General features: G+C 36.7%; 1 protein-coding gene across 1 annotated transcript in view; it reads right to left on the bottom strand.

Annotated features, from left to right (window-relative positions):
- Positions 1-24,060, bottom strand: part of LOC129953631 (phosphopantothenate--cysteine ligase) — a 74,939-nt gene that overhangs the window by 16,492 nt on the left and 34,387 nt on the right. The window contains exons 2-4 of the mRNA XM_056066870.1: positions 14,378-14,821; positions 3,053-3,238; positions 2,841-2,978 (exon numbers count right to left, since the gene is read on the bottom strand). Of these exons, the coding sequence (XP_055922845.1) occupies positions 2,841-2,978; positions 3,053-3,238; positions 14,378-14,821 (768 nt within the window). The remainder of the gene's footprint in view (positions 1-2,840; positions 2,979-3,052; positions 3,239-14,377; positions 14,822-24,060) is intronic.

Raw genomic sequence — 24,060 nt, 5'->3', positions numbered from 1 at the left:
TAAATCTAAAGAAAAAAAAAAATATATCAAAAAAGAAAAAACTAAAGTAATTAAATTAAATTCAAACAAAATTTTAAAGCAATTTTTCAATATATTAAATTCAATCAAATTTAAATCTCATTGAAAATAGGTACACTTTTATCGTTCAACGATCATTACTTTGGATTATATGCTTATCCTCGAAGCGGTGTACCACCTCGACGGCAGAAACAACAAAAACAAAATCCATTGATCGCCACAATAACAACAAGGTTAAATTTTTTTTATAATTCCATACGTTTGGTAAGTGATTTTTACTTATTTAAATTTGATCGTGAATTTTATTGTTGGAAATTGCTTTGAAACATATACACTCAATACATACATAGTTTGAAAACAAAACAAAACTGAAATTACAAGAAAGTTTGCCTGAAAGTAGGCAATAAGAAAATAAAAGAAAAAATATATTATATAAAAGTAGGCTTTTGTTATCAAAATAGACATAAATGTGCTTAGTTAATTTTCCTAAAATAATCCTAAAAATAAACGAATAAACGAGTACAAAGAGACAGCGAAATAAAAAAATAAAGAAGAAATTAAAAACGAATACAAAAACAATACATTTATATTAATAGTTTTATAAAACATATAATATCATAAGATTTAGACATACATTTTTCATCCTAATTGCATATTATTGTTTTTAGCTCATTTTTGTTCTTTAGTTTATAGTTTTTCTCTTCTTTATGTATGGATATTTTATTTACATGCTTTGCAAAATAAAAGGGAAATTTATAACGTTTTAAAAAAAATTAATGAATTTCGACTTTCAATTGATAAAAAGATGAATTTTACTAGTTAGTAATTTTCATGGATTGCTAAAATATTATTCTTAGGGTAAATGTGACCATTTCAGAAAACCTTCGGTAAGTCACCACATATGAAGTTAGGGGGTTACTGCAAATGACATCGAGGTAGCAGTAGCCAAGGTCGTACCACATTATAGTGATGCGTGGGTGGGATATATATACCTCATATGGACATAACATCGAGTCCTTCCTTCTCTAAGGTTGTTTCTTGAAATTTTTTTCTCTATCAATCCTTTCAATTTGTCAAAATTCGAATAGTAATTCATTTGTTTTTCTTAAGGATGAATTTAGGGTCCTAAATTTTTTTTTTAGATCCATGTGTATTATCTGTGTTTTTATACCTACAACTCGGCATGATTTTACGTAACACACGTTTTGGTATCCCTTGGCAAGAACCCAGCCATTTTCGACGAGCTAAGCCTATTGCAAGCATGCCAGCCAAAGAGATACCAGAACACCCTTCACTCCTGCTTACAGGACTGGACTATAGGTTCCTGTAGACTATAGTTCATAGTGTGAACTTAAAGGATGAAGGGTGAAATCTAAAGGATTCGTTACAAGAGGATACTTTTCATTTTTTATCAATTTGCCCAGTCTATAAAGAACTTAGAGTCCTCTACTTCGGGAAACCAACTCTAACTATGGAGCAAACGTTAACAATTTTAAACGGTGAAAATTGGAAAAACCTAACCATTTATCTTGAAAAATCAATCTGTTACAGAGAAATGATTATAACAGAATTTTCTTAATACTTAAATTAAAAACAGTACAATTATACATCATGTTTTTATAATTACTAGTATATTATTGTTGTATATTATCTATTTTTTTTTTTTTTAATTATTATTTTAAATAACTAAAATTTTGTTTTAACTAAACTAAAAGTCTGTACATAATGCTTAAATTAATGGGTTCAAAAACCCGTATTTTTGTTTTAGCTAAACTAAAAGCTCTTTTTTTTTTAATCTTGAAACCAAGTTTTACTCAATTTTATTTTTATTTTTGTTTTTACCAAACTAAAAGCTGTTAATCCATATGCTAAAAAAATTATGTATTATCTATTAAGTAATTTATTTTTGTTTTAGCTAAACTGAAAGCCCTATTTGCATATTTATATAATTTTTGCAATTGTTCATTTACATTTTGTTAAATAGTAAACATTTTCTTTGTACACAATTTGAAAACACATAGTCAATCTGGCAGACGGCATTGCCACCGCCAAAACACTTTTATTACCAAATTTAAATGTTATTCAATTGTAACGGAAACTATTGTATTTAACAATTTTAAGTAATAAAAAACATCTATCTATCTATCTATCTAAAAAAAAAAAAAATATAAGCTTGTTTAAAATTAATTTGCAGCAATTTAATTTTATTAATCCATTTCACTTTTTATCTTTATAGTTTTCGCTATCAGAATTCATTCTGTCAATCTGACCGATGGTTTTAAGACTAGGTCTTAAAAGACTTATTCATATATAAATAAAGTAATTTCTTTTCTATCTTATTCTACAGACATCGTACATTATCGCGCGCAAGAGTAGTGGTCATCCTATATGTTCCGCAAGGCGAACTTCATAGAAAAAATGGGTCAGAGGACCTAAGTAGGTAAAAGAAGGCACCTTTTTTTATTTAAGCAACGAAACGCTTAAAAGTGAAAGATAACCTCAACCAATTTGATTCCCAAATCCGAAAACAGCTTTATACAAACTAAGCTACTTAATGCTTTTTCGTTGACAACGAATTCAACTTCTGACAACTATGATGACATTAATTGAAATAAGTTAAATGTTAAGAAGCTTTAAAAAAGATGATAGAGGTTTGATGAACTATAAGAAATGTTAAGTAGTCTACCGGATAAACCCTATTATGTGTTTTAAATTCAACCTGTTGAATAGTCTAATAAAAACAAACAGTGATGGTAGCCTTGCTTTAAGGGAGGTTATGGTGGGTGGCGTAATTGAATTTCCCGACATAATTTTATACTCACAACATCAGCCACAATTGGTTCTTCGATTTCCAGTCCGGCTAAGCCTTGTTCGCGTGTTAAATGCACTTCATAGGATGTGGTTGGTGTTACAAATACTACACGATGCTTACGTGTTTGTAGTATATTGGCAATAACTAGCTATATTTTTATATTGATAAGAAGAAAACAAAATTAATTAAATTTAAAATAAATAACTTAAAAAAAAAACTTACTTTGTGTTTATATTTATTGAGACTATCTCGTGACTTGACTATCAATAGACTCTCGTCAGTCTCGAGTTTAAAGGAAACTACAAATGCATGTGGTACCCATAAGTTAGCCAATGGTGCAAGCATTTTAGGCACCAATTGTAGGGATATTGTTGGTTCTCCTTCTCCCGATTGCATTTTATGAGTTGGCTAAACGAAGGAGAAAAGAAATAAAAATAAATACCAAATTAAAAACAATGTAAGTCCATTTTCTTATTTTATATCCTTCCAAGTTAACAATAAAGGAACAAAATATATATAATCCAACCGAACCCAAGAGACAAAAATATTATCTTACACATAATATCACCTCCTTTAACTATGGAAAACCTTACAAATCGATATCTAATTTTATCCCAAACTTGAAAGAAATACAAATGGAGAATAATAAAGAAAAAGAAAGACTTTCTTCACAAAACAAATAATATACTTATGTATGTACAACCAACCCAACCACAATCCTTGAACGGAAAAAATAATGCTCTTAAATTTATGGAAACCAAACTTTTGGTGACAATAGACAATAACGCACCCTCAAGGCTTTGCCTCCTTCACACGGTAATTGAATTGTTTATTCAAAAAGAAACTGAAAATAAAATAAAAAACTATACAAAAATCGAAAATAGAGGAGAGAATGTAGGAAGGAAGTAGGGTGGTACCTCTTAGATGCAAAAACAACAGACTTAAAGGGGATAAGATTTTGTCATAATAGAAATGGTGTTCAAGTTCATTGATATTGAATATTTATTTATGTACATTTATATATCCGTAAGAAACATCGGTTTTTAGATGGTGAATTAGAATCAGACGAAACAAGAGAAAAAATAAAAATAAAACTTTACACTCTGACCCTGCTCTTTTGCTTCGAGGGCAGGCTTTCGAAAAGTTCAAGAGTAGTGAAAAATGGGTGATAGTAGTTTATGCATTATGGAGATTAGATTAAATTGGGTTCGGGTTCAAGCAATTGCTGTGTTCTGGCTTTGGTTTTGGATTTTTTTTTTGGCTTTGGCTTTGGCTTTAGCATGAGCATGAGCATGGACATTCAGATACCAAACAAGCTTTATTATGCAATAATGGAAGTAGACAGGAATGACTTAGTAGGTAATTCATTTATCTTGAACCTTTTTATATTACTATCTACATAATATTACTAGTACTTTGTTTGGGGGAAAGGTCTCAATGGAAATCAACTGAAAGCATTGTCGGTTATAATCTAAGCAAAAAGGTCAAGAGCAAGTAGATATGTACGTAGGTATAAATAAAGTTTGGGATATTATCTAAAATATAAATGGCAAATGGGACTATTTGTCAAAAGCAGAAAAACTATTAAGTAAGTCTTTAGTGTTGGGGTAATAAGGAAAAATGTTGCATTTTAGAACAGATTAAAGTATTGAAGTAATTGAATGAATAGGTACACCGGTACACTTCAGGAAAAGAGTCTTAGTATAATTTTTGCGGCATTTTTGTTTAATATTTTTTAAATGGGATCATTATTTTAGAAATCGATGAAGAATAAAACTTAGAGAAATGCGGGTTACCTCCGCTATAAGCAAATGAAGTTAGATTAATGTTTAATTTAATTTAATTTATTTATTCAGCTTAATACAAGTTATCATAACTTAACTTAACACTAGCTTCTTTTTTGTATAATAAGCGCACACTCAAACGGATATATTACCCTTATTATGTAGACACAGTGTGAGCACTAGGAAAGGGAGAGGGTTTGAAAGGAGATGTCGGTGCACATTGGTTTTGAATTCCTGAATATTGCAATGACTAGGAAAGACAGAGTGTGGCAAGGCATTCCACATTCCCATAGTTCGGCTAAAGAACGAATCTCTGTACTTGACAGTACGACCGAAGTTGGGCTCGAGGGTATATTGATGAGCATTCCTAGAAGCGCGAGTATTACGGTTGAACTGTTTAAGGGAAGGAATGCAGCTGGCTATTTCTCTCGAGCATAAACCATTAAAATAACGGTAAAAGAGCGTGAGAAAAGAAACATTTCAATGATGTTTAAGTGGCATAAATGATCTTATGATGGTAATATCACCAATCAATCTAAATGCTCTAAGTTCAATACTATCCAAGAGGCTTAAGTAAGTTGAAGGAGCACCAGCCCAGATATGGGAGTTATACTCAAGCTTTGGACGTATATAAGGCTTGTAAATAACAGCCAGATAAGAGGGGGAGAACAACTTCTTGCATCGCCTTAGAAAACCCAAACATCTTGCGGCATTTTTGGCGACATCGCGTTGAGGTCGGAATTTAATGAGCTTATCATATTTTGTCGTTGTAGTTCCACATCCGAAGAAGAGGGTTGTGAATCTGAAAACGAATATGAAAAGCTAAGAGTACTATCGTCAGCGAAACAATGTATTGGATTAGATGTTGAAAACAAGAGATCATTAATAAAAATGAGAAAGAGTGTTGGAGATAAAACAGAGCCTTGGGGCACACCAGTATTTATTTTGTGGTTTTCAGACTTGAATCCATCCAATACAACTTGTATTGAACGATTCGAAAGGTAATTACTAATCCAATGAAGGAGGGATTCATGAAACCCGAAAGCACGCATTTTCGATAAGAGAGCCTGATGCCAAACCCTATCAAATGCTTTTGAAATATCTAGTGCAATAATCTTACTTTCTCCAAAACTATGTAAAGATTTGTTCCACTCTTCGGTGAGATGAACCATGAGATCACCAGTGGACCTATTGCTACGAAAGCCGTATTGTCGGTCATTAAGAAGCTTTCGATCTTCAAGATATTTCTTGAGCTGATAATTAATCAGCGTTTCCATGACCTTGGAAAGAAGGGACGTAAGTGCAATCGGTCGGTAATTAGACGGTCAGGAAGATTCGCCTTTTTTGGGAATAGGCTGGACAAATGCGGTTTTCGAGTACTGCCAGCGATGAAGAACACCTCTTCAGAACAATAGCGGGGATACCATCCGGACCATCAGATTTATGTATGTTAAGATCTTTTAGGTCTCTCGCTAGTACAAGTGCGAAAAAAGATTTGCCCCATAGAATCATTAACTCCATCAAGTACAGGCGGAGTCATAACACTCACTGGCAGCGTTGAATTTGCGGCGAACTGCCTAGCAAAGAGATTTGCTTTCTCTAAGGAGCCTACAAATGGAGTGTCATTCACAACAAGCGTAGGAACCGAGGAAGAGGTTTTTTACAAATGACCAACAATTTTTACTGCCTTTGGGACATTGCAGTATTATTTGCCGTAATTTTTGGTCATGTAAAAATTTGGTCCGTCGAATATGGAGGTTGAAGGTCTTCCTGGCTTGCTTGAACTTATTCTGGTTTTCCTCACTTGGATTGGCTTTAAAACAACGGAAACTTACCTTCTTGACCATAATAACCTCTCTACAGCTCGCATCGAAATATGCGTTTTTCTTAGGTCTTAGCTTAACATTTTTTTTTGCAGTTTTGATTTTATTTGACTTAAAATTACAAGGGACGAGGAATGCGGACTCAAAAAGGGAGAAAGTAAAGGGTATCTTTCAGATGGGATTTGGAATGTTGAAATCGAAGATTACGATAGCTGCGTTGCAGTGACGAAGAATTCTGGACATTGGTTCAAAGTGCCCGTAATTAGTGCGGTGATGAGGGATATAGAAAAGGGAAACAGATCGCAGATTTCGAGGGTTGGTGTTAAGATGAATATCACTCAGAAGTGCCGGGGAATCTTTATTGCCCATTAAAAATTGGTGAGCAAATAATATATCAGCGTTTTTGCGTCTAATATATAAGGGCTGCAAACCTATCAGTTTTAGTCGATCGGCATAAGGAGGCAAGTTGGATGTATCATCCCAGGGGAGGCCACGTAAGGCAAATCGAACGAAACGTCTTTGAACATTTTCAATTCTGAGTGAATGGTTTTCATAAAAGGGAGACCATACTTGGCATGCATATTCAAGATGAGGACGGACTAGGGAAGCGCTTTAGTTACATAGCGGTTGGAAAATTCTTTTGACCATCTCTTAATAAAACCGAGAGATCTATTAGCTTTATTAATAATTTGGTCAAAATGGGAATGGAAATTCAGGTGTTTGTCACACATTATACCAAGATCTCTAATAGAATCGACTACGTTGACGGCGTCATTAAGGACGTAGTATACTCTATGAGATGGGATTTTTTTGCGCGAAAAGGTCATTTGTTTACATTTACCTACATTTAACTCTAGGAAATTATGCATGCCCCAAACAAAAAAGATATTAAGATCATTTTGTAAAACTAAGGAATCAGATGGAGTAGAGATAATCTTAAAAATGTTCTTATCATCTGAGCAATCTGAGTTTTTTAATTTAAGACAGACATCGTTAACAGATAAGACGAAGAGAAGGGGGCCAAGGTGACTACCTTGTGGGACTCCAGAAGTTGCATGTATAGGACTGGAGACTGAGTTACGGAAAAGGACTCTATAAGTTCTATTCGCAAGATAGGAGCTTATCCAGTTTATAAATATAGATGGAAAGCCTAGGGCTTTTAGTTTGAGATAAATTATCTTATGGGATATTTTATCAAAGGCTTCATCAACTTCTTTGCCATTCTCAAGGGCTGACAAAACTTTGGATATAAATTCAATTAAGTTAGTCGTAGTGGATCTACCTTTAAGAAAACCATGTTGAGCGGGGGAGAATAAAGGCTTGCAATGGAAATAAACGGAATCATAAACTAAGCTTTCAAAAAGTTTTGGAATGCATGAAAGTTTAGCAATAAGTCTATAATTGTTAATTTTAGTTTTATTGCCTTGTTTATGAATGGGAAATATAAATTAATCTTTCCATATATTCGGAAACACACCTTGGGAAAGAGAGAGTTCAAAGAGAGCATTTAGAGGCTTTGACATAGAATCCATACATTTTTTTAGAACAACTGATGGGACGCCATCAGGACCAGGGCTGAAGTTTTTTTTGAGGCTTACGATTGTATTTTATTTATTGTAAACGATGAAAGGGAGGTTTGAGTGCAACCATCTAAATAACTTAAGTAGTGTAGATCACGATCATGCAGATGTTCTTTACTGTTTTCTTAGTATACTGTGGTTGATGTGCAGTATATTTTGGACGTCGGTCGTACCCATCTCTTACCGTCTGATCTAACTAAATTTACTTTTGTTTCATCGGACCATAGAGCGTTTCGCCATTTTTGTCCATTATCTGGGCCTACCCAATTTAAATAGCTTTGGCAAATCTAATTCTATTTTGTCGATGTCTTTTGGTAAGAAGTGGTAAGAACAGTTAGAAGAAGAGGAGTAAAATCCTTCACTAAGACTTATTCTAAAGAGATTTTACTCCTCTTCTTCTAACTGTTCTTTCACAGATAGGCAAGTCTAGCACCTTTTTAATTTCCCCAAAAGACTTAAACGGGTCCTTCCTAGATAAACGTTTAATTTGAGCATCAAGTTTTTAGGATGTTTTTCGTGGTCTGCCTGTTTTTGCCTTGGTTTTTTTGGGCTGTAGTGCATTATACACGAATGTTTTGGATCTCCCAATTATTATGGCCACTTCCCGCGACCCATTTTTTCTTTTTTGTTGTGAATTCACTTTATTTTGTTTCAAGAATGGTGTTCTATAAAATATTTTATTAAAATCAACATAAATTCAAACAGAAGTCACATGGTCCTATTGTTTCGTCCACCTCCAATGAATGTTTTTGTAGGTTTGTTTAATTTTTCACAATAATAAACAATTTTTTGCTTGAATCAAAACTTTACCGTTAATCAACGATGATTTACTCGTACACAAAAAAAAGTATACTTACAAGTTGGGTGAGGTCACCTTCAACTTGTGCGCGCCACCTGATCCTGATCCTGTCCTGTGGGTGCGGATTCGGCGACTTTCCGGGCCAGAGCATTGGTTTCCATGCGCTCTAGACCCAGCCATCTTAGTCGTTGGACTTTTACCCTTCTGGCTAAGTCTACGTGGCTGTACAGCCCGTACAGGTCGTCGTTCCATCTTCTCCACACGAAAAACTTTTCTCTCGAAGGGACCCAAGGTGCTTTCATCCGCTTTAGTCATAGTCCATGCTTCTGCACCGTATAGCAGGACGGGGATGATAAGGGTCTTATATAGCGACACTTTGGTCCCTCGAGAGAGGACTTTACCACTCAATTTCTTTCTTAACCCAAAGAAACAGCGGTTAGCAAGAGTTATTCTGCGTTTGATCTCAGCGCTGGTGTTGTTTTCTGCGTTTACAGCGGAGCCTAGCTAGACGAGGTCCTTGACGATTGTGACGTTTTGACCAAGACGTCGGTGTTGTATGTCCTTTATTGATGACAGCATTTACTTTGTTTTGCCCTTTTTAACCGTTAAACCCATTTTTGCCGCCACTGCTTCAATACTCACAAAAGCCCCATTGACATCACGCTGAGTTCTTCCGATTATGTCAATGTCATCAGCATATGCCAGTAATTGGACAGACTTTTGAAAGATAGTGCCTCTAGTGTTGACGTGTGAGCTCTGCACTATTCTTTCAAGCACGATGTTAAAAAAATCACATGACAGCGCATCACCTTGTCTAAAACCTTTTTTGAAATCGAAAGGTTCTGTTAAGTTGTTTCCAACCTTTATGAAGCAGCGTGAATTCTCCATGGTCATCCTGCACAAACGAAGGAGTTTGGAAGGGATGCCAAAACTAGACATGGCTCTATATAGCTCGTCCCTGTCATATGCGGCCTTGAAATCGATGAAAAGATGGTGGGTGTCGATTTGATGTTCTTGGGTTTTTTCCAGGATCTGCCGTAATGTGAATATTTGATCAACTGTGGACTTTCCTGGTCTAAAACCACACTTATAAGGACCTATCAGGTTGTTGAAGAGAAGATTTTATAGGCGATGTTAAGTAGACTGATTCCTCCATAGTTGGTGCAGTTTAAAGGGTCTCCTTTTTTCAGGATCGGGCAAACAATACTGAGGTTCCTTTCATCGGGCATGTTTTCTTCCGACCATATCTTACAGATAAATTGGTGCATGCTCCTAACCAGCTTATCCCCAGCTGCTTTAAAGAGCTCGGCATTCAAGCCATCTGCTCCAGCGGCTTTATTAGACTTCAACTTAGATATGGCAATCTTTACTTCGTCTAAGTCGGGAGGACGGGATTGTTGGCTTTCGTCGTCTATATCGAATGGGTCATCCTGCCTGATAGCGAATTCAGTTCTTCTTCGCGGTTATACAGTCTGCTGAAGTGGTCCTTCCATATCCTCAGCATTGACTGCGGTTCCACTATGATGTTTCCACTTTCGTCTTTGCAGCCTTCGGTTCTTGGTTTATGTACCTGTGAATTTCGTTTCAGCTGTTCATAAAACTTTCGAACTTCATTCCTGCTTTAAAACCTCTCAACATCTTCGACCGCACGCTTCTCATGCCCTCTCTTTTTTTCCTTCTGAGAAGTCGGCGTTCCTCTCGCCTCTTCTGCTCATAAAACTCATGAACAGCTCTCGTCCTTTTATGCAGCGCCACTTTGCGTGCCTGTTGTTTGGCTGCATTTGCCTGCCGACATTCCTCATCAAACCAGGGGTTCCTTGTTGGTGGCTGTTTGAAACCCAGCACATCAGAGGCGGCTTCTCGTATTGCATCTTGGCAATGTTGCCACTGGTTTTCGATACATTGTGTTGGCGGCAGAGAACTTCGACAGAGGTTACTTGTAACTCGGTCGGAAAAGGATTTGGCGATCTCTGGCGATTGTAGCCGTTCGACATTATACCTTCTACCAGCACCTGCCTGTTTTGCCTTTTGTCTGGAAATCCGAAGTGCTACCTTGACAACAACGAGGAAGTGGTCCGAGTCGATGTTAGCTCCTCGGAAAGTTCGTACATCCATAATGCTAGAAGCGTGTCTGGCGTCGATCGCAATAAGGTCGATCTGGTTGACGGTAGATTGTTCTGGAGAAGTCCAAGTATCTTTGTGGATGTTGAGGTGTGGAAAACGCGTACTGGTTACTATGAAGTTTCGCCCCGCAGCATAATCTATGAGCCTGAATCCATTGTCGGAAGTGTTGTCGTGCAGGCTGTTTTTCCCGATTATTCCACCAGAGATGTCTTCCCTTCCTAGCTTGGCATTAAAATCACCCAGGACTATTTTAATATCGTAGCTAGGGCACTGCTCATATGTTTTGTCTAAGAGCTCGAAGAACACATCTTTGGTATTGTTGTCTTTCCCTTCTGTGGAAGCGTGCGCGCATATCAGGCTTATGTTGCCGAATTTAACCTTGATGCGTATGGTCATGAGGCGCTCATTGATGCACCTACAGATCAAGACTTCTTGCCTAAGTCTGGCTCCAATGACGAAGCCGCATCCAAATAAGCGCTGTTTGTTTTCGTGGTAGCAGTCACCATAGTAAATATCGCAGTTTTTCATCCTCTTTTTGCTCGGCCCATCCCATCGTATTTCCTGGATGGCGGTGATATCTGCTTTATATCGGTCTAGGGCCTCCGCTAATTCTTCGGTCACACGTGGTCTGTTAAGGGACCTAACATTCCACGTGCATATCCGAAGTTCGTTGTCCTTTATTCGTTTGCGTTGGTTGTCAACAGTAAATTCGTCTGTATCCGAGGCTTGTTGGTGCTTCGCAACTATGAAAGCTTTTACGTGGCCAGGAAGTCACCCCGACGCACAACCCCCAACCTGGAGGGCCAGATCCTCAGTATAATTCCAAGGATGGGGAGCCGGATAAAACCGCTACTTACAGGCCTGGGCTCCGAATAAGTCGAAGAAGCCCTATAAGGTGTTCACTAAGTAGTTCAACCTTACTGGAACTGTAGACGCCACCGTTGATTCCATCTCGGGAATTCCTTCGCTGCCGCCTGGATAAGGAGAGGTGCCTTAGTGGAAACACCTCTCCCCACCTCTCCCGTTTGCTGCCCCCAACAACTTTCCACTGCGGTTGGAACCCATTCTCACTGTATGTATCTCAAAATGAATGTATTGTAGCAATTGGGTAAATGATATATAAAGGAGATGCATGTGGTAGTACTACTAATCCTTTTTTTGGAAGATATTCAAAAGCTTTTAATCAAATTTAATTGAAGTTATGTGCTTTTGTTTTGTGCTTTTTAAATTACAGAATGGCTATTTTGTGTTGAAATTCTTTGCAGACATGCAATATGGCTTTGAAATAATTGTTCGTCATTTCTTTAAAAGACATCGAAATAATATTTCTAGCGTAACATGAATTCTACACAACACCGGCAAAGGTGCTTTTCAAGGTTCAATGCAAGGCAATCATTTTTGCATATTAAATAAAATAGCTGGAAAAAAATATCTTAAAAATAATAACTAGGTACACTCAAAATGTATGTCTGTTTTTAAGAATTTATAAACTTATTCATCAACAACATGCATACATACATATATGAACATAATTATGAATAATCTCTACAAAAATCTTACTCACCTAAACATTTTTCTTTTTAATTCGTTTACTTTAATCATTTTCAAAAGCAGCACTTATTTGATTTTTGCTAAATTTGCAAAAATTCTAACTTACTTCAAACTAATTAAAATAGAACAATCACACAAAAACTACAACTGTGTCCTTCAAGATCCTTTTTATAACTGGTGGCGTTAGAAAAATCACATAGGTACCTACACAAAACAGTCAAAACCAAAACACCTATTTCAAAAATGAACATTCAAATAAAAATTCATGTACATGCAGATTTTGTTTGCAAATAAGAGACAGGCGCTCAAGGAACTGCAGTTGGGTAGGCAGGTATCTATGGATTAACAAACTATATGCAAAAGCTCTCTCTCTTGCATTCAAATTCATAATTAACATCCATTTTTAGAGCTCCTCTATGTTACGTACTTTTTTCAAATTATTTCAGAGTGCCATTAATATTCACTTTGCTGAGTCTAAACAAAAACTCTTTTCAAAAACAAACCAGAATCACACTTTTGAAAACAAAATAATAATTGTGTCAGAAAACAAAAACTAAACTGCCAACTACCAACTACCACGCCCACTCTTAGAAAAAAAAATAATAAATAAACTTAATCTAAAGAGTTATAAATAATAAATGCTCTCTGTTCGACAAGAGCTCAAAACTTTTCGTTCCCCTATCCTTTCCATGTCATGTCCGGTCCGGTCCTCAACCTCCACCCCCACAACATTCACATTGATGTTTATGACAAAGTTAATTAATTTTATATGAATCTCTATATAAATAATGAACGTACATAAAATAGTAGGTATATAACTAAAAATATCGATTAATAAACACTACAATACACATATGTACTCATACTGTATATATATTTTATGTATTCGAATCATCATCAAGTTTCCAGGCAGGTCCATAAAACATTCCTTGTTGTTGTCGTTAGTCGTCGTCGTTTTGAGAACAAATTCTACTTAATTATAATCGGGTGAAATGGAGAACCTAATTAGAAAAACGACGACGACGATGTGTGTTCAGTGTTGACGTTGAAGCATTTTCATTTCGAGAACAGCATTTATCACAGTTTTATGATTTCTTCATATGAAAAACAAAACCAACTGTTTGTTTTTTTTTATTTTATTTTTCTCACATCATTAGCTTGGGATGTTTTGAGGCTTGAGGCTTCAGGCATGTGAGTTGAGGAGGGATGATAGAAGAGTATTCATAGTCGTGTCGTATGAAAACAGAAAACTGATTTATGAGCTCCAACTAATTGCGTGTTAAAATAACACCAACGTTTAGTTGATGACACCACCTCCAATGAACAAAAGGAGGAGATGTCTCTTGCAGCAGTCTTTAGAGCTAGAGCAAAACAACTAACTCCCAACTCAACTAATCATTTTCGTTTTAAATTGACACCAAGGACACGAAACCATTCATCCACGTTTCACATCGTTTCTCGTTTGATAATATTCACATGCACGTTCAAAACATCACAATGGCAATGACAATGACGGTTTGTTGAGAAAGCGGGTGGTGGGTTGGATTCAATTGGATGGCATCTCCATCCGGTGTCGGTGGCGGTAGTGGTGCTTCAACCTCAACCTCAACCTTAACCTCAAGGAGAATCCTCGAAGCAGATTGACTATGGCTATTAAATAAATCATATCTGCTGCACATGGCAGGCAGATAAATTCAACTCAGATGCACATGCAACCACAACGACAAAGGACAAAGATGACAAGACGAGGAAACCGGTTGAAACAACTTCCTATGTAGTTCCTCATCCATCCATTAGATCCACCCAACTATAAAACAATAACTTCTTCTTAAAGAAAACATAAATATTGATTATTATTATTAAACCTTTACTTCAATGTGACTTACCATTTTATCTTGTGGAATGTAAAAGTCAGATACAGCTGCTGCCAGGTAAAGAACAGCCCTATGTTCAAAAGCAGCTAGGCACTCGCATGCAGCTCTTAGAAGCCACATATAATCTACAACACTCGTAAAACTAACGTACAAAATCATTTGGGATTCGCGGGCATTTTTGTACTTGGCCAGGATTGGTGCGAACACATCTACGGAGTCTGGTTTCACTGTTATCGCTGTGCCTCGTGCATCGTCCGTGATGTCTAACATATCGAAAAATTGCTGACCCGTGAAGTGACGCGTAAATGGTTCTAGTGATTTTTGACGGTACATAAAAATCACAGCGTATTCATGGTCGAGGAAATATTCCGCTGACGAGGAGCCACGTGTCCCCGCACTAAAATTGTCCACAAAACGTACGGTATTATGTTCCAGAGGGACAGTTGTGCCACCAGACTGTAAGAAAATAATAAGAAAATGAATGAAATATGAATATTAAAGTTTTGTAAAATATATTTTTGCAGCACCTGGCTAAAGAAAACTTCGTGAGGAGGATAATTTAACATAAATTAAGTTGGTCTATATTTTTCGGATGGGATTTAAGTTTCTGTTTGTAGCATATGGCGATAGCTTAGTTTTTCTTTTGTTTGTCTTATTTTTATTTGGTGGCTAGAGACCTAAGCTGTGAATACAACAAAACAATAAAAGTTTACTATGTTTGCTTAACGTTCTCTGTACTTTTAGTACTTTTTGCATTTAGGATTACTTCTGTCTGAGACTATTCTATAAAATACAAGACGAGACTTTTTTATTTAGGAATTTAGATATGTACGTACCTACATAGATGCTTTTCATCTTCTATATTATTATATGGATATAATCTTTTTGGAAGGAAAAGGAAATCTAAGTGGTCGTCAAGAAATGTCTTATTTGAGGGATTTAACATTAAACAAAGTTATAAAACTACCCACGTGAATGAATTACTTCTTGGAGTAATAGTTAGTTTGTATTATTACTTCGGAATTTTATGAGTTAGGAGCAATATTTCTTAAATTAGATAGAAGATACCTTGAAAGGTATATAATATTCATAAAGAGGTTGCGAAACAGTTTTAAGAAACGGAAGGAAAGTCGTTTTGTAGGCAAAACATATATTGCGAGAGACTATACATTTACTGCTATCCGTCTAGAACAAGAATAACCATATTTCAAACAGCTTAAGAAAATAAAACCTAGGTAACACGAAAGTAACAAACGAAAAATTTAATTTGGATTAATTTTTGGATAAGATTTGATGCAAGCAGTGACGGTAACACATAATTCTGGAGAAAATTGTAGCAACAAAAAGAAACACCAAAAGCATTAAGTTATAATTGGTTAAGTTGTTGGCAAACTTGGTTTGCAGTGTAAAGTTCAGTTTAAGCGATCGCTTTTAGTAATTTGTCTTTTTTTTTGCAATATAATAAAGTTAACAAAAAATATAATCCATTACTTCGGTAAAATCATTTACAGCCTGAACTTTTTTTTGGGTGACGCAACAGTTCTTTGAGAACTAAGGCCTGACTTACAACTCTGAACCATTCCAGTGTGCGAGTAACGTTGTCAGGAATGGAAGGGACCTACAGTTTATATGCCGAATACGAACGGCTAATTTGAGAAAGCACTTTTTCATGACAAGAGTTACTCTTGGAGAATTTGTCAATTCCTCGCAGGGATCGAACCCAAGACCTCTGGCATGACAGTCCACAGCACTTACCATCATGCCATGGTGAGTTCATTGGTACTTGTTTAGACTTCGGAAAAAAGGCATCGAATTCTAGCCATTATCAGTGCACCGTTACCTAATTTGCAAAAGCAAACGACATGCAACGAAAAAAACCCACGCTGGCGTTAACATTAAAGCTCTTCTTTTCGCTGACGACATTGTCCTGTTCGCGTATACACTGCAGTCTCTTCAGGAAATGATAAATAAGCTGGTTGAATTTTGTAAAAGTTGGAACCTTGTGATAAATTTATATAAATCCAAAGTGAAGGGTTTTAAGAATGGCGCAGAAAGTTCGTCTGCAAGTGATCTAGCAATGGCAATATAATGTTGAAAGAATACAAATATCTAGGAGTCTGCTTTACTAAGACCTTGAGCATGGAAAATCATCTCACTGACAAACTTGTTGAGGCGAAGCAATGCTTTAATAATAAGAAAATTAAGCATACCAATAAATTTAGGGTCTTTGAAGCTGTATCGGAATCAAGAAAACAAAACACGGAGCAAGCCAAAAGTTCACTGCACCGTATGATTTACTGTACCCCAGACAACGATATCTCGATGTTCAAATGGTAGACATGTGCATTAAAGAGGACACAAGCGTCCACAGGTTTTTCTCAAACCCCACCTCTGTCTATCAACTCCTACCTCTCACCTCCCCGTGGTGAACAACGGGTACCTAAACTGGAGATTGAGTTCCAACCCCAGTGGAAAGTTGTTGGGGACAGCAAACGAGAGAGGTGGGGAGAGGTGTTTCCACTAAGGCACCTCTCCTTATCCAGGCGGCAGCGGACGAATTCTCGAGATAGAATCAACGGTGGCGTCTACAGTTCCAGTAAGGTTGAATTACTTAGTGAACACCTTATAGGGCTTCTACGAATTATTCGGTGCCCAGGCATATAAGGAGCGGTTTTAACCGTCCCCCTGTCCTTGGGGTTATACTAAGGATCTGACTCTCCAGGTTGGGTTTTGTGCCGTCGGCGTTACTTCCTGGCCACGTAAAAACATCGTAGTTGCGAAGGACCAACAAGCCTCGGATACGGTCGGATTAACTGTTGACAACCTACGCAAACGAATTAAGAACAACGAACTTCGGATATGCACGTGGAATATTAGGTCCCTTAACCGAAGAATTAGCGAAGGCCCTAGATTGCTATAAAGCAGACATCACCGCCATCCAGGAAATACGATGGGATGGACCGGGCAAAAAAAAGATGAAAAATGCGAATTTTACTATGGTGACTGCTACCGCGAAAACCAACAGCGCTTATTTGTATGCGGCATTTTGCATTGGAGCCAGACTTAGGCAAGGAGTCTTGAGCTATAGGTGCATCCATGAGCGCCTTATGACCATACGCATCAAGGCTAAAAAAACATACGAGTAGTGTCTTGGCTACGATATTGTCCTAGGCGATTTTAATGCCAAGCTAGGAAGGGAAGACATCTTTGGTGGAATAATCGGAAAAAACAGTCTGCACGACATCACTTCCGACAACGGATTCAGGCTCATAGATTTTGCTGCGGGGCGAAATGTCATGGTAGCAAGTACGCGTTTTCCACACATTCACATCCACAATGAAACTTGGAGTTGTCCAGATCAATCTATCGTCAACCAGATTGACCATATTGCGATCGACGCCAGACACGTTTCCAGCATCATGGATGTCCGCACTTTCCGAGGAGCGAACATCGACTCGGACCACTCGTTGTAGCCAAGGTAGCACTTCGGATTTCCAGACCCAAGGCAAAACAGGGAGGTGCGGGGAGAAGGTACAACGTCGAACGGCTACAATCGCCAGAGATCGCCAAATTCTTTTCCGATCGATTTACAAGTAACCTCTCTCTAAGTTCTCTGCCGCCAACACAATGTATCGAAAACCAGTGGCAACATTGCCAAGATGCAATCAGAGAAGCCGCCTTTGATGTGCTGGGTTTCAAACAGCCACCAACAAGGAACCCCTGGTTTTATGAGGAATGTCGGCAGGCAAATGCAGCCAAACAACAAGCACGCAAAGCGGCGCTGCATAAAAGGACGAGAGCTGCTCATGAGTTTTATGAGCTGAAGAGGCGAGAGAAACGCCGACTTCTCAGAAGGAAAGAGAGAGGGCATGAGAAGCGTGAAGTCGAAGATGTTGAAAGGTTTAAAAGAAGGAATGAAGTTCGAAAGTTTTATGAACAGGTGAAACGAAATTCACAGGTACATAAACCTAGAACCGAAGGCTGCAAAGACGAAAGTGGAAACATCATAGTGGAACCGTAGTCAATGCTGAGGATATGGAAGGACCACTTCTGCAGACTGTATAACGGCGAAGAAGCACTGAATATCGCTGTCAACATAGACGACGAAAGCCAACAATCCCGTCCTCCCGACTTAGACGAAGTAAAGATTGCCATATCTAAGCTGAAATATTCTAAAATCTTCTCTGCCGTAATATGTAAACGTCTAAAGCCCATCGTCAACAACCTGATAGGTTCTTATCAGTGTAGTTTTAGACCAGGAAAGTCCACAGTTGATCAAATATTCACATAACGGCAGATCCTGGAAAAAACCCAAGAACACCAAATCGACACCCACCATCTTTTCATCGATTTCAAGGCCTCATATGACAGCATCTACATGGACGAGCTGTATAGAGCCATGTCTAGTTTTGACAAATCTGCTAAACTCGTCCGTTTGTGCAGGATTGTCAAGAAAGGACATACATACAACACCGACGTCTTGGTCAAAACGTCACCATCGACAGACGTAACTTTGATTCAGAAAACAACACCAGCGCTGTGATCAAACGAACAATAACTCTTGCTAACCGCTGTTTCTTTGGGTTAAGAAAGAAATTGAGTGGTAAAGTCCTCTCTCGAGGGACCAAAGTGTCGCTATATAAGACCCTTATCATCCCCGTCCTGCTATACGGTGCAGAAGCATGGACTATGACAAAAGCGGATGAAAGCACCTTGGGTCGCTTCGAGAAAAAAGTTCTTCGTGTGATCTACGGTCCCGTATGCATCGAAGGGTAGTGGAGGAGATGATGGAACGACGAGCTGTTCAGGCTGTACAGTGTACAGCGACGTAGACTTAGCCAGAAGGGTAAAAGTCCAACGACTAAGATGGCTGGGTCACGTAGAGCGCATGGAAACCAATGCTCCGGCCCGGAAAGTCTTCGGATCCACACCCACAGGACAGCGCAGTAGAGGAAGACCGCGGATCAGGTGGCACGCACAAGTGAAAGGTGACCATCACCCAATTTGGAGCGCGAAACTGGAGTCATCTAGCTAGGGACCGAGCTAGATGGAGAAGTTTGTTGGGTGGGGCCCTAGTTCACACAGAACTGTAGCGCCACCTTTAGTAAGTAAGTAAGTAAATCATGTTCATTTTAAATATTGCATCCTTAAGAATCATCTCAGGAAAACTAATACATAATTGGACATCATCTGCATAGATATGAAATTGACAGCAAAACAAAACGGAGAGCAGATCATTAATGAACAATGAAAAAAGTAAAGGTCCAAGGATTGATCCTTGAGGAACACCATTATTAACAGGGAGGAACGAGGATATTCTACCATTTACAAGACACGGCTTGCATACGGTTGGTCAAATAAACTTCGGTTCTTCTGTCAAGTGTAGAGATTCATTCCTTAACCGTAATACACGAATGTGGAATTCTTTACCACATTCAATTCCGTTAGGTTTTAGTGTTTTGTAAAATTGGACGGCGCGGTGCGGCGCACAGTGGTTCGGTTTGTATGGGAGAGCGGAAAAAAGTCTGTAAAATCTGAACGGTTCAACAGATTTAAATGAAATTTGGCATACATGTTAAGATTAGTCTTATACATATTTGGTCAAAATTTGGTTGAAAAAAAATAATTATAAACAAAGTTTTTGACATTTTTCTAAAATTTGAGGGTTTTTAATTTTTGTATGGGAGAGCGGAAAAATATTTGTTAAGTCTAAACTATTAAACGAATTTTAATGAAATTTAAAACACATGTTAAGATTAGTTTTATACATGCTTGTTCAAAATTTGGTCAAGAAAAAATTATTAGAAAAAAAGTTATTGACATTTTTCTAAAATTTGAGGCTTTTGATGTTATATTTAAATAAAAGTTTTTTTTAGTAAAATCTTAACTTTTTATTTTGAACAAAATATTATTACTAACTATGTATATTATAAAATTAAATAAATAAATAGATAAATACATACATACAAAAAATAAATAAAAAACAATTATGAAGTAGTAATTTTATGACGCTAAAATGAGATTTTTAGCGTCTGCGCTGATTGGAAGTATTTTCTTTTTTGCCTGTGGCCTTGAACCTGTTATTATTGGATCTGAGGATATGAGTATGTGATGCATCACACCTTCATTCGTTGCAATTCGGCTGCATTTTCTCGAATGAAACCTGCGGTAGGCTTTATAATCCTTATTTCGGCATTCTTGGGCTTCCTCGGAGAGCGATCCAACAGGAAATGCACAGCTTTTAATTATTTCTTCTCCATGGATCAAAATCTTATGTACGGTTGCTGGCATATTGTACCATTTATATTTCTCAACAAACAGTTCAGCAGTTTCCCACATGTAGGTAAGCTGCACTTTTTTTTAAATCTAATTTTTCATTCGACGTTATTACTTCAAGGACAACAGCAAACCGCCGAATTAGGGATTCACTTACTCCAGTGATTTCTGAAGTCATGGTTGGATTTGCAAAAACTCTTCTGGAGGTGTTGCCGTCATTACTTGTCCCCGTACCTTGTTTTACAAGATCGACAATGATGCCCAGTTTTTCACGAAACTCCTGCTGAATTTTCTTCTTCTGAGCATCTCTAATATGGCGGGTCTCATTGTTGGTTCTCTATGCTTTAAATGGCAAATTGTAGGCAACATGGAGGATACACTCCATAAATTTTATCCGAGCGTGAAGAGGAGACATTCCCATTTTCAAAGCTTCCCTGTTTACAGCTTTGGTTCTTATATTTGTCAATTTATTTATTCCAGAAGTTGTAGTTCCACATATGAAACAGGAAGAAGCTGCAGGAGTTTCTGTTATAGATTGAGCTGTCTTCCCGTCCAGCATTGTGAACATGAGTTCGTGTTTGATTGTAAACTGACGTTCGCCTATTTGAATTATCGTCTGAGTTAAATTACTGATTTCCGTATCTATTCTTTGTTTCTCGTTTCGTATGATTTCTGCAGTTTCTTTAACAAAAGAAAATTGGATGGCTCTGCAGTATCTTGTAGAGGATGGTCGATCGTTGTTCCACACAATAATATCCCTGTTATCCTCCATAGCCATTTGCATTGGTACCAAAGATGTCATAAACATATTAGCGTCCGAAGTTTCTTCATTGTCAAATGTTTGACTGTATTGTGGTTGTCCAGAGGCACCATCACATCCCCATTTAGTGTACAATGTTAAAGACTGTCCTTCAATTCTGGTTATCTCCTCTGATGTCTTTCCTTCTAATAACCTTGTTTCAGTGTGGTCTAACAATTTTTGTAGTGGCACACTTGCTGAGCTTTCCGTAATGCTTATATCTAAAGGATAGCACTTTTTTTTTGCTTCCAGTAATTTAATATAAGGTGGAAAAACATCATGTCCTTCATCTTTTAGGGCATGTCTTAATACTTCATATCAATCAAATTGTGACCAGGAAAAGCTCTCTGATGTTGCTGCATAGTTTATCTCTTCTTGAGGAAATATATTTCTAATTTCGTCCCTCTTATACCTTTTAGCTCGATCACAGCATTCGTCAAAACTCTTTCGTGGTCTTCCCATATTAGTTGACGTTTCGGCCAATACACTTTGGGTTAGTTCTACTTCGAAAACTCCTTCGAGCCAATGAGTGTATTTTTTTTCAAAATGACTTTTTTTTCTATGAACTGCGTTCCATCGACTCAAAAAATGAGGCACAAAACGTTTATTTAATTCTGACAGCACAGTTTCTATTTGCTCAGAAATTAAGTTGGGGTATTCCCTTTCAAAATATGGTAGAAGATTTTGAACATCATGTCCATTAATGATAAGTTCACTACACAACACCGAATAAGGAATTTCGATTGAATGCATTTTAATGTATTGAATTCACTATTCACTATATGTTTATTTGTTATTATATTGCACTTCACTTTCACTTATTGATTGATCAGAGTAAACATTTTTCTTAAACACCTTGCACAAATGGTCAATAACTCAATACTGACTTTTTTTTAATTTAATCCTTTATATATATAGATTTAAGTAAGAGATTTTATTCTAATAAGACAGGTAATACAAAAATACGCAATACACAACAAAAACAAAGCAATAAATCTTTAAAAATAACACCTTTTTTATTTCTACCTGCCCTACTTTTAGCAAAAAAATAAAGGATTATCCCTAATCCTTTTCTTTATTTTTTTAAGCTCTATCATATAATTTAAAATATCATAAAACTATATTGCTTTTTGTGTGTTCTTTCCAAGAAAATTGAGTTCAAAGTTGAAAAAATTTTCCGGGCAGAAATAAATGGTTTCGCAAAAATCGAAATTCTCAGACCTGTGTCAATGTATTAATTTTGTTTTATTTTTAAAATAAAGTTTGACATTTTTTCTTAAAATAATGGGCTTTACCACTTCATTCTGACAATTAATAACGAAGAAATCAAACTTTTTGGTAAACACCACCGTCAAAACTCAGTTTTTTGAAATCCGATTCAGTGAAACATTTTTGATCATGACTTCCACATCTGCACGTATCTGCAGCTGATTTTTTCTGTGCTTTTACATAAATGCATGGAGCATATGCTGGCATACTTACTTTCTTGGAGTCTTTTGGAGCTTTTTTTTGAAATCAAAAAGTCTAAAAAAACACATTTTTTCCTAGTACTTAAGCTTCAGACTACTTATAGAAGGTATCTTTTATAAATAATCATTTTTTTTTTATTTTAGATAATCGAAAATAGACCAATCAAATTATTTAAGAAGCTAGAGAATTTATTTAAAGGAACTTCGGAAAAAAACGTCTCAAATACGGTTCGCGATTTGAGTAAAATTATTTTTCAACTTTGAGGGCTTGTAAATCAGAACATACAATATATATGTTGAAAAATACTTTTAAATCATACGCTCGGGTTATATAAGAGTACTTAAACATAAAATTTAAAAGGATAAATATAACTTCTTAAAAAGACTTTTTTCCGCTCTCGCACCACTGTGCGGCGTACTCTAGAATTAGTATTCATATTAATCTATATTAATTAATTCTTTTGACAAGCACCAATTATCGTTTCCTTCGTGGAACAAAATCTAAGACAAAATGATTATCACAAACAACAAAATATATTTAATTGCCACTAAATAGGTCATTCTAATCCACTGTTGTAGGCTACCACACCTAATCACATTAAAGGAGATTAAATGTTAAGAAATCATTGTGAGCTACTAAAGCAGAGTAGCCTTGTGTAAGTTAAAGATCTTCGTTGTTTGTTTCGTTCATTACTTTCTTGGTTTGTTTTAAGTCCTAGCATTTTGTAAAAGTTTTTCATCTCCTTAAGGGTCTGTTCACATCTTAATTGTTTTAATTGTATTAAATTAAAAAAGAACCAGTACCACACTCTTTTTGAACATATGAGTATTTTTAAGGTTGCAATTTTACTTTTTTGTTGGAAATTTTGGCTTAACAAGTTCATGTTACATTACTTTTCGCTAGAAGAAAAAAAAAAAACTAATAATAATTATGGTGTGTTGACCGAACGTAAATATGTCTGCGCAAAAAACCCAACTCTCCAATTATAAGAAATACAATGTAATTATATTCAGACGTCTTATATGGATTTGTTCATCAGGATGAATATAATTAAGTCTCTAGAGTCTATAAAGCAGCTTATAAATACCACAATGGTAATTATTCCATTAGTCTTTGTGAATTCTTCCATACCTACTATAAGCATAGAAGA

This window comes from Eupeodes corollae, chromosome 1, assembly GCF_945859685.1.
Source record: "Eupeodes corollae chromosome 1, idEupCoro1.1, whole genome shotgun sequence".
NCBI lineage: Eukaryota > Metazoa > Arthropoda > Insecta > Diptera > Syrphidae > Eupeodes > Eupeodes corollae.
This window is presented reverse-complemented; position numbering and strand designations above follow the sequence as displayed.